Source organism: Mesoplodon mirus (assembly GCF_964341445.2).
Source record: "Mesoplodon mirus genome assembly, chromosome: 4".
In the NCBI taxonomy this organism is placed as follows: Eukaryota; Metazoa; Chordata; class Mammalia; order Artiodactyla; family Ziphiidae; genus Mesoplodon; species Mesoplodon mirus.
Genome location: NC_138979.1, coordinates 63,242,037 through 63,259,255, shown reverse-complemented (window position 1 = coordinate 63,259,255; position 17,219 = coordinate 63,242,037). Strand labels below are relative to the sequence as shown.

The window sequence follows — 17,219 nt, the reverse complement described above, 5'->3', positions numbered from 1 at the left end:
GCCCTTAAAGAAGCCTGAGGTCTGAGTCTTCTGAGACAAAGCTATTAGTCTTCTCAGATAAAGCTATTTCAGGGTGGAGCCCCAAAAAGTGACCAAAGGGCCTGGCTTTCTGCACAGCCAACATCACTTTACCAAGGGGGAAACTGAGGCTAGAGAGGGGGTCATGGAGACCCCGTGACTTAAGGACAGTGACAGTAAGGAGATCCAGGTATCCCCACTCTGGCTTCAAACGTCCAGGAGGGAACCCTTCCTGCCAAGTCCTGCTGCCCGCCCTACTGCCACACAGTTTACAGAGAAAAAGCTTTCTACAAAGGCATTTATTTTTCCCAAAATACACCCCCAGTTAACAAAGTTCCTCAGAGTCCCACATTTAAATTAGAAATCCCCACATCTTTCATTCCTGGTGAAGGGAGGGATGTCAACAGGAGGACATCAGATCATCAGAAGTTTACTCCACTAGAGGCTGGGGACCGGCCCGAGACAAGCCAGGAAGTGGCTACCCAGCCCCAGAATAGCACCATGGTGGGAGAGGGGGCTGTCCCTGCCCTCAAGCTCCAGCCAGCGAGGAGAGGCCCCAGGCTTCCCCTATGCTGTGGCTCTCAGCTTCCCGGGGTCTGTCAGGCCTTGGCTGCCTGCCCCCCTGCTCATGCCTGGAAAGACACTTTGGAAACCATCAGATTCCCCAGTCGTGGTGAGAGGCTTTGTCCGTCTCTCCAGGTTTCTGCCCCCACCCTCTGTTCTGGGTAAGGATTAGGGATGTGATGGGAGTGAGGTATCCAGGGAAATGCGGTACAGAAGAGGAGTACAGTAGCGAGCCAGGCAGGAGCCCCTCACAGCCACTCTTTCCTCACGGGTTTCCCAGCTGAACGGCAAGCTCCTTAGGGAGGGGCTTGTCTTCTCACGTGGGGTCCCCAGCACCTAACACAGTGCTGACACCCCATAGATGCTCAGTGAACATTACTTGAGTGGATGAACGAAAGGGAAGTCAGGAAAAGCAGAGGGACAGAAGCTGACCCCAAGGGGGCCCACACAGCCGCCCAGAGACCCAGTGTGACCAGCACGTGCTTCCCGTGGGGAGGGCGGGCAGAAGGTGGGGCTCACAGGGCACAGCCCAGGGCGCCACGGAAGAGACGGGGCCAGAGGAGGTCCTCACGTGTTCCAGCACGTGCACCTGCATGTCTGCATGCCTGGGGGAGGGGCCCTGTCTTCACTCAGTAGGACAGGGGAAAGGCCAACTTTAGGGACAGAGCAGAAGGAGAAGCCTCTAGACTCGAGGAAATGCTAAGGCTGCAGTGGCCCTGTCAGAGGAGACAGAATTATGGGCAGGTGGGAGAAAATGCTGAGAAGTGATAATTGGTGACTGTGTATCACATCTTTGAAGAAAAAAGGCAGCCAGCTAGTCCATGTGGCATATCCATTGGAGAAATAAGGCGGCAAGATGATTTATGTATCGTGTCACTGGAGAAATAAGGCAGCAGGATGACTTGGGAATCGTGTCCATCGGAGAAATAAGGCTGCGGGGTGGTCTATGTATCGTGTCCTTTGCAGAATGAGTAGACCCGCTAGAGCAGAAGCCATCTGTTAAGGGCAGAGAAGCCCCCAGCCCAGGGCTCACACTGAGGCCCCAGTGCAGCCAGAGGTGGGAGCCCCAGGGCAGGGCAGCAGCTCCCTGGTCCTCGTGGTCAGGCTATTTCTGGTCCATCATCTGCATTTCATGATGGGAAGGAGAAAAAGGGGGGAGAGCATTAAATGCAGGAGTTCTACTGTTGGAAGCGTGCCAGAACCCCAGGGATGTGGTCACATACTCAAGGGGAAGAGTATGTGTGACAGGGCCCAGCAGTCTGACTAGCAGCCCCCTGCATCAAGCACTGCCCTCAAGGCTCAGACAGACACACACACACAGCAGCTGGGCATCAGACAGACCACGAGGGTGCCTGGGGGAGACTGCCCAATCCTCGCCAGCCTCTTTCTCAATCCTCAGGGGTTCACCCACCCTGCACACAACCCTCCCCTCTGTCTGGCACACTCTTCCCTTCCCATCTCTGCCCCCACACCCTCCCTGTCCTTTGATCCATCTTCTTCACCCCATAGATTCACACCCCTGGCCTCACTCCACTCCCTGACCTGCACGGAGAGTTTAGAAGATGGACCGGGTCATGTGTGACCCTGCCCCTCCCTCTCCCATCCTTTGGGCTCCGTCTGTCCCTGGAAGAGTAGCTCTCCCTTCCGGGGACTGCCTCTGTGTTTGTCCAGCCTGGCCAGAGACCAGGGGGCCAGGCTGCCACACTGGGGAGCAGGGTCAGGAGGTCCCCTGCTCCACACACCCAGGCTGACGTTTTGATCTCCATCTGCTCGATCCTTCTATGCCTCCTTTGGTTCAGGACAACGGGGAGGTGGATAATTTATCTCCATCCCTCCAGACCCCAACACAGGCCTCCACTCCTGCCATGGAACGTTCTACAGCATTTTGAAGGACTTGCTTTACAGAGCACTTCTGCATTTGGCACCTTGGCATCTCATAAGGGAGGTGTGACAGGATTTCACTCTATTCCACAGATGAGGAACCCCCCTGGAAGGTTATGGGCAGAGACTTAAAAGCGAGGTCTCCCCTTGGGGGCTCTTTCTTCTGCATGATGCTGCCTTTCTGAAGACCCCTCACCCAGCTTTTATCATGAACTCTGCACAGGTCTCTGAGGGCCCCACTGCCCCCCACCTCTGGGAGTTTCCTGAGCACAGGGCCTATGTCCTTCCTTCCTTTCTTCCCAAAGAAAAGCTAAATGCAGGGATGAGCCTCCAGGGACTTGGTGAAAGTTTATTTCCTAACAGGGACAACAAGGCAACCTGAAAATTATTTAAGGCTCCATAACCTCTGGCCAAAAATTAAGGTCCCAAAACCTTTGATTTTCTAGCTGGAAGCCACTCATATTTAATGACAAGTATGCATCAAGGAATAGTTTGTTCAAAATTCACACGCACACACACACACACAGAGATACACATATTTATACACAAACACACATAATGTAGGTGTGGCTCTTGGTTACTTTTAATAAGGAAGAATCTGAAACTAAACTAACCTCCAACCAACCACTTGCTAATGTAACTGCTGATGTTACAGTAATCTAAATAATAATGATTGCTAACACTTACTAACCACTGGCTATGGACCAGGAACGTGGCTGTCTAGCTGAAAACCCCATTTCCTAGCCTCACTTGAGTTAGGAGTCATGTGACTAGGTTCTGACAAATGGATATAAACGGGAGTGATGCGAGCTATTTCTAGTCAAGCCCTAGAAGAAAATGTCCCCTCCCTCTCCTCTTTCCCCCTTACTTCTGGAGGGGCTGTGGGAGCTGGAGCAGCTATTCTGGACCTGGGGCTGGAAGCTTTGAGTGGAAGAAGACAGAAACCAGGTAAGTGGAAGTTGGTTCCAGGGCACCAGTGGCCTTAACACAACCTCGACTCCTGTCCTGGTTAAGCCTCTATCATATTTGCGTCCTGTTAGAGCAGCGGGGACCTTGGTTTCTCTGCCATTTCAACAGGGGGGAATCGAGGCTGCTCTTCTGGGGAGGGAGCCTCAGGGCAGCAGTGAAGGGTGATAATCACCCCCACCAACAACAACCCTCCCCAGCCTCCTACACACAGGTGCACAAACACACAGATACACAATCTCAAACACCACGTGTCTTTACCTTCTTTGCTTTCAGAGTGTTTCAGAGGCCGCAGGGCTACAAAAAAAGGAAGGAGTACACAGTGAGGGGGGCACCGTGAAAAGTGGTGGGGTAGGGTGTTGGGCAGAGAGGCACAGGAGCCAAGGAAGAAATAAAGGCTAGAAGAACTGGGAGAAGGCAGGAGGGAGAGTTGAGAGGGTGAGGGCAACATCACAGCACCAGAAAAGGGGCCCTCGGCTGCTATCCCAAGTCCCAGCTCCACTCTGTGGCTTGTCACTCCTCCCCCCGGGCCTCGGTTTTCTACATCTCTATAATGGGAACAACTCCCCGGCCCTCCTATGAGCTGGAGATGTGAGAGTACGCTGAGCCGGCTATACAAATAGGGTGAAGTGAGGCACTGAAGGAGGCTGCAAGTGTCCCCCGGTGGGCCTGGGATCGTGCAGAACTGGGACCCAGTGCTCTCTAAGCCTCCCTCTTCTCCCACTCCCTCCCTTCTGCCAATTATACCTGCCTCCGAGCATGAAAAATGAGGCCTGATCCCAGGGCTGTCTCCACACTGGCCACACCCGGGGACACCAAAGGCAGAGAATTAATTGACACAATTTACAGCAGTCCCCAGGGGTCAATTTCCTGCCCTTCCTTCTGCAGGTGTTGGGGGAAACCTGTGTCAACTGGCACCATCCCAAATGGCTCAGTGGGAACCTGCCTCCCCCAGCCAAGAAGCCCAGGGAAGAGAAGGCAGTGAGGCCTCCAGTGACTGTGGGGCACCAGTACCTTGGCACCCAGCCCCCGCTGGGCTCCAGGCTCGTGCCATGCCCTTTGCAAAGTCACTCGAGATAGCTTCAAAATGGCCCTCTGGTGCCATCAGGGCAGGATGACATTTTACAGATGAGAAACTGAAGCCCAGAGGAACAAAGCACTTGGACCAAAGTCACACAGCCTCTAACCAGAGTGGGACTGTGTCAGGCTGATAATACAGTCCTAATAACAGGACTGCAAAGTATGGAGCCCTTACAGGCGCCAGGTATGATACTAGGCCCTTTAGATACATGATCTCATTTAATTTAACCCACACAATCTATGAAGGGAGCAGTTAGGAGGAAACTGAGACCCAGAGAGGTAAAGTGACTTGCTCAAGGCCACTCAGCTTATATGAGCTCAAGCTGGAACTAAAACCCAGGCTGCCCTGTCTCCTGAACCCTCACTCCACCCCTAGGAAGCCACCAGACTCCACAGTGCAGGTCCCTCAGGGTTGAGTGGCCTGGTAGGCGGGTAAAGGCAGAGGCAGGAGAAACGAAGCAGCACCCGGGAGACCTGCCTGAGGTCTAACGCTGAGCAAAGACAGACGCACCTAGGTTGGGAGGCCTCAGTCCCCGGGACACACTTCATTCAAACCTTCAAGTGAACGTGGCCCCTCCAGACTCTGGAGTCCTCTCCCCTGCTCAGTGCCAGCTCTTAGCTCAGACTTACCCGTCTTGGATCCTTCTCCATCCCCATCCTGGTCCTCAGCGCCTAGAAGAGTGAACCAAAACTTCCTCAGCCCCACTTTCATCACTGAACTTCTGCTCCCGGGAGCGTGAGAGCAGGTAAATGGGGCTGAGCAGGTCTGGTCTATGGTCCAAATGCTGGACACAGGGTCAGAGCCTGAGACCAGCACAGAGCAGAGCGCTGTGGCAGGACGAAAGGGACCCCAGGCTGGAGCCCACCACTCACCTGGCCAAGGACCAGCTACTTGCCCCTCCACCATCCACCAGCCCCATCACCCACCATCCACTCACTCACCAACCGAGTCAACCACCACCTCCAATGTGCATACCCACCCATCTATGGTTCCTCATCCTTCCGCAGCCTGCCCAGCCACCTGCCACACTGGCAGCCACCCACCTGTTCCAACTGACCAGTCTCCTCTCCATTCACATACGCTCTCCTTCCTGACACCCAGTCATCTCCCACCCCTCACCATCTACTTTCATGTTCACCCACATACCACCCATCAGGGTCAACTCACCCACCACTCACTAGAGTCAACTTACCTATCAAGGTCAAACCACCTACCTATCGATGTCGACTCACCACCTACCAATCACCAAAGTCAACTCCTACTGACCCCCCAGCCCAAGCAAACAGCAGCTGCTTCAGACTCTGCCCCACTTGAGGCAGACACACCCTCTCATGGTGACACGCAAACCCACGAAGCATTCACGCTCGTGCTACTCAAGTTCCATGTGCTTTCACTCACAGACACTCCCATGTGACATAGGCTCTCACAGTCACGCTTGTTTGCACAGACACATCCATCCCCTTGTCACACATCCACCACTCACTCCCAGTCACACTAATATCCACACTCGTCCTGCCATGTCTGCACACTCACGGGCAGGCTCACACTTGTTTACAACACATGTTCGGCCTCAAGATCACACACACACACACACAGTCTAGCTGCATCTGCACACCCACACTCATTCTGTCACTGGAAAGTGACACTCGTGTTGTTGTCACAGACACACTAACATACCCAGAGACACACGCACGCACACACGCACACCCCCCTCTCTCACTCACCTGCATTCTCCTCCTCACAGCTCTGTTTGATCTTTCTCCAACACACGAAGGCCAGGGCCACCAACAGTGCAACGAGACAGACAGAGAGCCCCACGGTCACCCACAGGGCCTCAGGGGGGAATGTCATGGGCTGCCCTGGGAGGAGAGGTGGGGAGAATGGAGAGAGACTGTCATGCCTGGCCCCCAGTGGCCCTGAGGACAGCCCCTCTGCCTCCAAGGTGTGAACAGGGGCTCCTACCCTCACTGGGCCCCGACACCATGAAGAGAGCTTACTTAAGTTCCCGTGCCCCTTCCCTGCCCATCCATACACCCTCTAAACCCTGATGGCCGTGGCTGCCGTGGGGACATGCCTCAATGTGGGAGGGCTGAAGAGTCTGTGGTTGATGATGCTCAAGAACCTTCCATGGCTCCCTACTGACATGAGAATAGTGCTTCAGTCTTCTTCTTTGTAACTCCACTGCTCCAGCCAAACTGGTATCCTAACCATTCTCTGCAGAGGCTCCTTCCAGCCCCCTCACCACTGCTGTCAGTTTCCTCTACCTAAAAACTGCTCCCTAACTCTCCATCTAGCTTACGATGCCTCCTCGGGAGGCCCTCCCTGATTACCCCAGTCCCACCTGGTGATACCCTCCATCTTATAGATCAGGAGTTGGCAAACTACAGCCCGTGGGCCAAATCTGGCCTTGGCCTGTTTTTGTACAACCCTTGAGTTAATGATAGTCTTACATTTGTAAAGGGTTACCAACAAAAGGAGAAGCAGCAGCAGCAGCAGCAACAAAGTCGGTACGTGGCCCACAAAACCTAAAATATACATGATCCAGCCCTTGACAGAAGATGTTTGCAGATTCCCATGTAAAGATGAGGGCGGACACTGAGGGTGCCAGAGTGAAGGTTCTGGGTTTACCCAAGAGGAGGAGACTTGCCAGGGGAATGTTTCTGTGAAACGCTGAGGGCCCCCCTCTTAGCTATTTCAGGGCAGAGGGAAGGAGTTGAACCACCCTTGACTGGGTCAGGGCCAGCAGCTGTTCTGAGCACACCATCCTCCAGCCCAGTCCCAGGACCCACGCGGGGTCCTGAGCAGAGGCCCTGGAGACAACAAATCTAACAAAAGCCAGGGGGAAGGCAGCTCCTGCAGAAGGTGCTGTCAGAGCAGACAGCAGTGCCATGAACCCTTGGGCAGTGGAGACCGTGACACAGATGCAGGGATTTGCAGCCAATGTCACTTTCAACGGGCATGGCTGGCAACGCTGCCGCTCTGGATATTGGCAGCAAAGGGACCCATCACCCTGGCGAGCAGGAGCAGGGGAGGAGGACAGGAGCTGATACGAGGGGCCTGGAGGGTCAGTCCCTGAAGCTCATGGAAGGGACCTCTGGGAATCCCAGGGTGGGGCTCCTGCAGGAAAGCAGAGCCACGGAAATATCCAGGAGGAGGGGCTCTTGCTATGTCCACCCTCAGGCTGGTGTTGGTGCCTAGAGCACAGGTCAGACTTGCCCTCGTCCCACCAGTCAAGGATAGAGCAGGGCTCAGACCTGCATCTCCAGGCTCCATGTCCAGTGTTTGCTCCATAAAGCCCCCTCCACATACAGCACCCCCAGGTGCGGGAGAGACCAGGCTGGAGGACTGAAAGTCTCAATCCCAGAGTGTTTAACAAGGCTCAAAGCTGCCTGAAGCAAAATACAGGCCAAGGGCTCCAAAGTAGGCCAGACCTGCTCTCACAAAAACAGGAGGCTGGGTGGTGGGGAGGAAAGAAAATTAGGCTGAGAGGCTAAAAGTTGGATTCTGGTTCCAGTTCATCTGCTCACAGCAGGCTGCCGGAGCCAAGGTCCACAGACCCCCGTGTTTGAGTTTAGAAGGGCCACAAACCCTCAAAACTTAAATGCAAGTGACTGCATTTATCATGTATCCAATTTTCAGAGAGGTGTCTAATCACCAAAAGAGTCAGAGCCACTGTGCTAGCCTGTGGCCTTGGGAAAGTTCTCTCTTCTCTCTGGGTTTCAGTTTCCTCATCTGTGAAATGAAAGCACTTTAAATGTCAGCTACTAAAATTTTCAATACAGATTTTTCTCTTAGGTGGGGTAAATGTCCCCAGTGAGCAGGAGCAGGAAAGGAGTTTGGCAGCTGACATGAGGGGCCGGTCCATGAAGCACACTGAAAAAACCCCTGGGGATCCCAGGGTGGGGCTCCTGCAGCAAAGCATGGAGCAGAGCCACAGAAGTACCCAGGAGGAGGGGCTCTTGCTATGTCCACCCCTAGGCTGTTGTTGGTGCCTGGAGCACAGGTCAGCCTTGCCTTCATCCCACCAGTCAAGGACAGAGTAGGGTTCAGACCTGCATCTTCAGGTACATGAGTATAACCACATTTATATTCACAAGCCCTTTCTACACAGTGTGGCGGATATCCAGTTCAGCTCAGTGTGCAAATTATCACAGAGTTCACCAATCCTTCAAGGTCCCCTCAACTCCCACCTGTCCCTAGAGACTTCTCCTGAAACTCCAGCCCATTCTGACCACCCCCCTTCTCTGAAAGCTTCACATTCTCTGTCAATCCTGCTCTATCTAATATTTCTGATTCTCTCCTGTGGATACATCAGACCATATACTGTTCTCTAAAAGGTCAAAGAGACCCCTCAGGACATCCAACAGCCCAGGGCAGTGACTCCTCCACAGAAAGTACAGACCTGAGGGTCTCGAGAAAGAGGGTGGGATCAATCTTGGGGAGGGGGTGGGCAGAGGGAACACAGCCTTGCCAGAAGGAAAACCCTAAAAGAGAAGGAGGAATGAGCCTGAATTCCTAGAAGGCAAGTGTGATGGGCACTGCCTCTGAGCTCGCAGAAGTGAAGGCCACGTAATATCCATGTAAGTGGGGGGAACAGGAAGATAGGAATAAGTCTGTGAATCCAGAGGCTTATGCAGAAACTGGCCACCAGGGGGATCAGGACTTGCATGGGCTGTGGGTTGGGTGGAAGTCATGGAAGAGAAAACAGGAGAACCAGATGGACAGAACCTGCTGTCCTGACCCCAGAGAATGCAGGGAGACCCCTGGGAAAGCTTAGTTGGCCCATGAGGAGGGACAGAGGAGCCAGAATGAGGTCCAAACAAGGATGAAGACGGCTTCCCCTGGCCTGAGTGTGGGCCTGAGCCCACTTCACCTGAGTGCCACTCAGGTGGGCACTAAAGGAAGGGAAGTGTGTCTGGGCTAGGACCCCAAAACCAGAGATTGCGGCAACTGCCAAAGGGGCGGCGTTGATCTAGTGTTTGACCACATGGGGGCAGCAGAGAGAGCCCGGCTGTTCCAAAGGCTGCCTGGGTCCCGCTGAACTCCATCAGGAGAGCTGACATTGATGGGGTGAGGGGTATGGCCACCTGGAGAGGCCCAGCTGTCTCTCAGGGCCTCGCAGTCAGATGGTGCCCAGCATCAGATGGTGATGTAGCAACACCTTCCCAGCTCTTGGAGAGGTTCCCGTAGGAAAGCACTCCAGAGCCATGCCTTGTGGCTGCTCCAGAACTCCCGCCCACACCTCCAGATCCAGGCAGGTACTCAGTCCCCTGTACAAGAAGCACAAATACCACCTAAGACACTCTTAGAAGGGCAAACACTACAAATGATTCCTATCAGCTCGATAAAGCAAGTCCCTTAAGGACTTCTTGGGGGAGAGTTTGAAACACCTGAAATGTATGAAAATGTTTTAAGTCTTCTGACCACCCAAGCCTACCTAAATTCCAGCTCAGGGTCGAGATAAAACGCAATGGCCCCCTCTATCCTTCCCCAGCTGTTCGTCTGCCCGTACCTGTGATGGTGACAGAGCCATGAGCGTCCTGCTGCAGCACGGGGTTGCGCACCAGGCAGCTGTAGGTGCCATTAGCACCCAACACCACCCTCAGGACACTGCGCACGTCGAACAAGCCCTGCTCGTTAGCCATCTGCGACGTGGTTACGTTGCCAGTCAAGGGCGCACCCTGCCCATCCCGCCAGAACACTTCGGCCTCGGGGTAGCCCCGGTAGCTGGAGCACGTGATGGTCACCGTGTCCCCGGGCCGCAGGTCCTTGTTGGGCTCCAGGGTCATGCTGGGCTTGGAGTAGGGGGCTGGAGGGGAGCAGAGGGTAGAGGGCAGAGGTCAACGTAAGGCAAGGGCAGCGGGACACAGTGGAGGGGGAAGGTGCCTGGGGCTGTGAGGACACGGGTTAGCACTGGGGCAGTGGGTAAAGGGGCTGCGGGAAGTATGAGGGGTGTGCCAAAGGGAGGGGACCCCCCCCACGCCCCGCCTTCGCGGCTCTCACCTGCCACCTGCAGGCTGACCGCAGCGCTGCCGAAGTCCCGGATGCTCACGAAGCAGGTGAAGCTGCCCTCATCAGCCACGCGCACGCGCTGCAGCCTCAGGGACGCGTTGCCCTGAGCCAGCAGGTCTGGGAAGAGTGCAGTGCGATTGGCATAGGCGCTGCCCTGGTCGCGGCCCTCAGCGAAGCTGTGCACCAGCTGTTTGGTGTCTGTCAGCTGCCAGATGAGGTTGAGCTGTGCCAGGCTGAAGCCGGGCTCGGGAGAGAAGGAGCAGCGCAGGGTGGCGTCAGTGCCCACGAGGGCTACCACGGGGTCTTCGGGAACCTGGACTTCCACAGCACCTGAGGGCGAGGTTGGAGCGGCAGGCAATGAGGAGGGGCGCTGACACTCTGGGCTACCACCCCACCCACCCCCAGCATCCTGCTCCTCCATCAACCCCCAGGTCCTGTTCCATCTTCCCATTTTCTCCCCAGACCTAAAAACAGATTAAGTCTCAGCACTTCCAGGCGTGGAGTCTCCCTAATCTTCTGACAAGAATCACAGCAGTTTGGCCTTGGCCTGACAAGGTCCGTCCCCGGGGGGGTGGGGGGACCTGGCCTAGAGCAGCCTCCAGCCCTAGCAAAACTCCCCTTTCCGCCAGGATCCATTTCCCTCTCCTATCCTTCCGCTCTCTTCTGAGATCTGAATGCTTCTCCATTCTCTCCAGAGGCTTCCAGAGCCCTGGAGTCAGGGGACCTAGAGAGCTGAGAGGACCTGTAATCATCACCCTCACCCACTCCCACCACGATTAGATTGCCACCTACGCACCATGTTTATCTTTTCCGTTATTATTATTAGGCGTCTCACTGTTCCGGGAGACTGAAGGTATGGAGCTAGATTCAGATACTGTGACCCCTGCACACAGGACCCCCCCCCCAGGGGGACACTTAAGAAAACAAAACAAAAACCTGTGGGGTTTCTATGCGGTGTGATGGTGACAGAGCCATGAGCGTCCTGCTGCAGCACGGGGTTGCGCACCAGGCAGCTGTAGGTGCCATTAGCGCCCAACACCACTCTCAGGACACTGCGCACGTCGAACAAGCCCTGCTCCTTAGCCATCTGCGACGTGGTTACGTTGCCGGTCAAGAGCGCACCCTGCCCATCCCGCCAGAACACTTCGGCCTCGGGGTAGCCCCGGTAGCTGGAGCACGTGATGGTCACCGTGTCCCCGGGCCGCAGGTCCTTGTTGGGCTCCAGGGTCATGCTGGGCTTGGAGTAGGGGGCTGGAGGAGAGCAGAGGGTAGAGGGCAGAGGTCAACGTAAGGCAAGGGCAGCGGGACACAGTGGAGGGGAAAGGTGCCTGGGGCTGTGAGGACACGGGTCAGCGCTGGGGCAGTGGGTAAAGGGGCTGCGGGTAAAGGGGCTGCGGGAAGTATGAGGGGTTTGCCAAAGGGAGGGCACACACCGCCCCCCTTCGCGGCTCTCACCTGCCACCTGCAGGCTGACCGCAGCGCTGCCGCTGCCAAAGTCCCGGATGTTCAGAAAGCAGGTGAAGCTGCCCTCATCAGCCACGCGCACGCGCTGCAGCCTCAGGGACGCGTTGCCCTGAGCCAGCAGGTCTGGGAAAAGCGCAGTGCGATTGGCATAGGCGCTGCCCTGGTCGCGGCCCCAGGCGAAGCTGTGCACCAGCTGTTTGGTGTCTGTCAGCTGCCAGATGAGGTTGAGCTGTGCCAGGCTGAGGCCGGGCTCGGGTGAGAAGGAGCAGCGCAGGGTGGCGTCAGTGCCCAGGAGGGCCACCACGGGGTCTTCAGGGATCCGGACTTCCACTGCGGCGCCTGGGGATGCGGTTGGTGGGGTGGGACGGTGAGGAGGGGCCGGGACACTCCGGGCCTCCCTAGTCCCCCTCCCCTTCCAGGTTAACTTCAGGCCCTGTCCACCACCCCCCCTTTTTTTTTAAGGCCTAAGAGTTTATTACCTTTGGTTCTAATTCAGTCAGCAGGAATATAGTAAGCACCCACTATGCCAGGGGTAAGAGTTAGGAATGCCACGGAGAACAACACCAAGGCCACACCCCTACAGAGCTTACGTTTTAGTGGGAGAGAGGGACAAACTAGCCCACAAATTCTTATTAGTATGTGATTAGGGGTATGAAGGAAGAAAGCAAGCCAATGGATAGAAAGCAAGGAGGTAGCTTTTCAAAACTCTGGCAGGTATTTTACACCTGCCTGTGCTGGTTGCATTTCCCAAATATATATTATCTTTATAAATTGTAAAAAGGGTCTTAAAAAAGTATGCACCAACATGTGGTTTTCTCTGGATGAGAAAGAATCACAAGTGCTTTTTCATTTTTCTTTTCCTAAATACACATGATTAGTTTTTATGCAAGAAAGAAAGAAGGGCCTCCCTGGTGGCGCAGTGGTTGAGAGTCCGCCTGCCGATGCAGGGGATACGGGTTCGTGCCCCGGTCTGGGAGGATCCCATATGCCGCGGAGCGGCTGGGCCCGTGAGCCATGGCCGCTGAGCCTGTGCGTCCGGAGCCTGTGCTCCGCAAGGGGAGAGGCCACAACAGTGAGAGGCCCGCGTACAGCAAAAAAAAAAAAAAAAAAAAAGAAAGAAAGAATACCCATGCATTTAAATAGGGTGGTGAGCCACGTTCTCCATAAAGAGATATTAAGCTGAGATTGAAAGGGAATGAAAAAAGAGTATGACATAACCATAGAAAAGCCCGGTGGGGCAGGTTCCCCTGCTCCTACCCCTGCCCTCTGTCCTGTCGATTTACCCTGCAGCCTCCCACCCAGTCACCTCTGCCTCCAGTCCAGCTCTTCTTTTAGAGCCCTGTAAAGTTAAGTAGGGGTTCCTGATAGCTTTTCTTTTGGTGAGATGTGTCCCCTAGCCTGGCACTGCCATTCTTGCATAATGCTTAGATTGTGTGCTTTGGGCACCAGCAAAGCAGGCACACTCAAAAAGTGTGAAGATCAAACAGTCTCGAAACAAAGCTAACTGAATACTGCACTCATTAAAGGTTTCTCACACTTAGAAAAATAGCATTTTATACTTAGTATTTTCATCATGAATAACATACAGGGAGTGGGTATCATCATCTTTGCAGTGTGTAGTGATCTCTAAAGGTCTTAAGTGGGCATTGGATCTCTTGCCACAATGCCAGGTGCCACAGGCCAGCTCTCCAGTTGGAGACCAACAGGGTGCCCCTTGTATCGGGCATTTGGGGGATGAAACCGGAGGAATCACCCAGACAAAGCCCTTTGTCTGAAGAAATCAAAGGATCAATAGCTCTAGGTAAAGCGGTACTTCCTCTTTCCGACCACCAGATGGCACCAGACACTCAACTTTGTCTTCCCCTTGGCGGGAGAAGGCAAACTCTCCCTTAGAGCAGAAACTGATTAGGATTTGAATTACGATGATGTTGTTATTAAAGTAGCTGCCACTATTGAATGCTAACTCTGTGCCAAGAACTGTGTGGGAAGATTTACACACCTGTATGAGGCTGGCATCAATCTTGGCCCTGGAGATACATCCTGCTCTTTGAGCAGAGCAGGCAATAAGCAAGCAAACATATAATATGTCAGGTGGAGATAAATGTTGAGAAGAAGCATGAAGTAAGGTCAGGGAAAGGAAGGGAAGATGAGCTATTTTATACAAGGTAGCCAGGAAAGCCTGGGGAAGGTGGCATTTGAGCAAAGACTTGAATGAAACAAGGGATCAAGTCCTGCAGACATTCAGGGGCAGAAAGTTTCAGGCAGAGGGAACAGTATGTGCAAAGGCCCTGGGGAGGAAGCACACATACAGTCTGTTCGAGAAACAGCATTATCACATTTAGTGCTCACATTACCATTTTACAGAAGAGAAAACAGAGTCTAAAAAATGTAAAGTAAGTTGCCTGTTGGATCCCAGAGGTAGGAATGAGGTGGACAGGGCAGAGAGGAGATTGGGAGGTTAGCCAAAACCTCCCCAGCCCTGCTAGACAGAGAGGCTTGGTGGGAATGGTCCCCTCCTCCTCCACCTCCAGGCCCCACTCTGCTCCCCTCACCTGCGAGGCAGAACCACAGCACTCCCAGGGCAGTGGCCACACGCATACCCGTGCTGCCTGGTCCACACAGCATCTTCCCGTGAGGCAGCTGACAGCTGGGCTCTCCGTGGTGGAAGGCTGCCCCTGCCTGTGAGGAAGAGGAAGTGAGGCCTTTGTCTCAAAATGTCCTCCCCAGGCCCTCTCTCACCTCATCTCCCCTGGACCAGCTTGGTGGAAGGCTGCAACTGCCCGCTGGGAGGTCCTCCCTCCTATACCCGCACAAGGCTCCCTGCTGAGGGATATTTTGAGAGATGCTGGCAGGAGGGAAGTGAGTCACTGGGGAGGCTGGATCAGGGGAGCAGGGCAGGGGGCAGCTGGGACCCACCCCTTCTAAGATGTTGGGATGCAAACAAAAGGAAGGAGAGGCAAGGCAGCTAGTAAAGGCAAGTCTGCCTGCTCAGGCCAAGGATGTACATGGATTTTTTGGGCTCAAGACAACAGCTGGTAGGGAAGAATAAGACTTAGAGATTGGCTAAGAGGTTGGAAGTTTATCCTAAAGGCAGCTGGGAGCCACTGAAGGTTCTGGAATAGAGGGAAGGATATGGTCAGAGCTGTGGTTCCTAAAGATTACTCTGACAGCATGTGCAGGATAAATGAGAAGAGCTGGACAGAAGAGACAAAGCAGGTCTGGGGGAAAGTGACAGCATGGTAGGACAGCGGGGAGAGAGAGGGAGCAGTCAGGGTGTCCATGGTTTGAGCCCAGTGACCAGGTGGGGCACTCACGGAGACAGAGAATGTGGAAGGGTTCAGTGTAGGGCACGTACAGTGAGCAGTGTTTGTGCAGGAACTTCCAGGTGAGACTTCTAGAAGGCAGCCTGGTATATGAGTACGGGGCTGAAGGGAAAGGACACTGGCTAGTTCAACCTGTGTGTATTGAATGCCCAAGACCGATCAGAAATGGACGAGGCCTGGACTAGGGCTGACCCCCCAAGCGGAGTCAGGACAGAGTGAGGCATTTCTGTGACTACACGTCAGACCTGAGCCAGGGAGACCCAGACCTCCCTGGGTCCAGCCCTGCTCCTGGTCCTGGCTGCCCTTCTGTGCACGCCCAGCCCCACCAAGCTGTCCGCCTTCTCCCTGTGTCCCACAGCTGCTGCCTGATTGTTCATGCCACCTCCTGACCAAACCACGTCACCAGGGTCGATTCATGCTACCCAACGTGATTTCACAAAAATACAAAAGGTTTCACATTCTCCAAACCACCCAGGGAGCCGGGCTGCCTGACTTGGTCCCATTCTGCAAGAAGAAAAATATTAAAGCCCAGATAAGGGAGGGGACTTCATTAGTGTGATGTAATTTGCCAGAGAGCACAGATGAGAAGGGTTCGAGTTCCCCACCTCCTGACACACCTCTCTGCCCTTCCAGGGAGCAAATGTCATCAACAGCCATTAGCATCAATTCCAGTCACAGGCACCCAGCCTCAACCCTCCCAATCCCAGCCTAGCACCCCACTCCCCACCCCACACACACACCCAGCAGCTGAGCTGAGGGAGTCCCTTAGCCAAGCCGGGTGCATCCTGCCAAGCACATCCTCCACCCCCAGCTGTCCGCAGCGGGGAAGCCCTGAGCCGCCACTTCCTTCCCAGACACTTCCGGTCCAAACCTGGCGGCCTCAAAGCCTTGCCGCCTGCTGAGTCAGCAGCCTTCGCACTCCATTCATAATGTCACCCTTGGCAGGCACCACATCCTGCCAAGGGCCACCACGGCCCAGAGGAAGTGCTGGCAGGCAGCGGCCTGCCATGCTTGCCTGCCCACTGAAGGAATCACAGGGACTAAGGTTAAGAAACTCCCAGATTCCGAGTCTCCCTTCCTTTCTTTCATCCCCAGACAGAACCAAGGCCTGTCCTTCCTGGGCCTCCCTCACCCTTCCCACCGTCTCCCACCCCGACCTGTGCGACCAGCGTTCCTGTGATCCTCCTGGGACCCTCCAGTCCGTCCCTGACAACCCCACATTTTACATGTCTCCTCTTAGGAGCTGAGGCAGGAATCTGCTCACAGGCACCTTCCCCCACAGGCACCTCTCATGGTTCCCTATTTACCGCGGGAGTAAACCCACACGCCTCTGCCTGGCACTCAAGACCTTTCTTATGACTTCTCCTTCATCCATCAAGCTAATTCCTGCCACTGGGTTGTACTTGCCAGGGTCACTTGGGACTGCCTGCCACCTCCACGAATGTGGGAGTTCAGGGAGCACCTCTCTTCCGACCAGACCTATCAGGTTCCCCAAGGGCCGAGCTGTCCTTCCCTCCAGAGGGAGGATGAGAGGTTCCCAGGGGTGGGCATTGGATTTGCTCCCTTCAACTCCTTTCCTAGACTCTGGACTCAGGAAGTTCCCACTCTCATGCTTTCCCTGGGGAGAAGCCCTTGACACACCAGAACCGAGGACACCGAGAGACTCCCACCCCAATAGCTGGGCTCCCAGAGCTGAAGGCAGGAGGGAGAAACACATCTCAGAGACAAGATGTTGCCAGGGAATGAGAGCATGGCCTGTGACCAGTGGGACAGATGGGCTGCCTAGTACGCAGAGCCCCATGGAGACACACATACCTCATGCTGCATTCATATCACGTTGCCCACCTTTTCTACAAAGGGGAATTGTCATCCCCAGGCAGGACCTGCCCTGGAGTCAGCATGTACCGCCC

General features: G+C 54.7%; 1 protein-coding gene across 4 annotated transcripts in view; it reads right to left on the bottom strand.

Annotated features, from left to right (window-relative positions):
• Positions 1-302: 302 nt before the first annotated feature.
• Positions 303-17,219, bottom strand: part of CD276 (CD276 molecule) — a 30,691-nt gene continuing 13,774 nt past the window's right edge. The window contains exons 2-11 of one of the 4 annotated variants that reach the window (XM_082619843.1): positions 15,301-15,411; positions 14,539-14,665; positions 11,978-12,325; positions 11,459-11,773; positions 10,514-10,852; positions 10,023-10,319; positions 6,235-6,369; positions 5,140-5,181; positions 3,691-3,726; positions 303-1,705 (exon numbers count right to left, since the gene is read on the bottom strand). In XM_082619843.1, the coding sequence (XP_082475969.1) occupies positions 1,683-1,705; positions 3,691-3,726; positions 5,140-5,181; positions 6,235-6,369; positions 10,023-10,319; positions 10,514-10,852; positions 11,459-11,773; positions 11,978-12,325; positions 14,539-14,611 (1,608 nt within the window). In that variant the 5' untranslated portion in view covers positions 14,612-14,665; positions 15,301-15,411 and the 3' untranslated portion in view covers positions 303-1,682. Of the gene's footprint in view, positions 1,706-3,690; positions 3,727-5,139; positions 5,182-6,234; positions 6,370-10,022; positions 10,320-10,513; positions 10,853-11,458; positions 11,774-11,977; positions 12,326-14,538; positions 14,666-15,300; positions 15,412-15,712; positions 15,814-17,219 lie in introns of all 4 variants that reach the window. The other 3 variants (XM_082619842.1, XM_082619841.1, XM_082619840.1) reach the window with 3 other exon arrangements.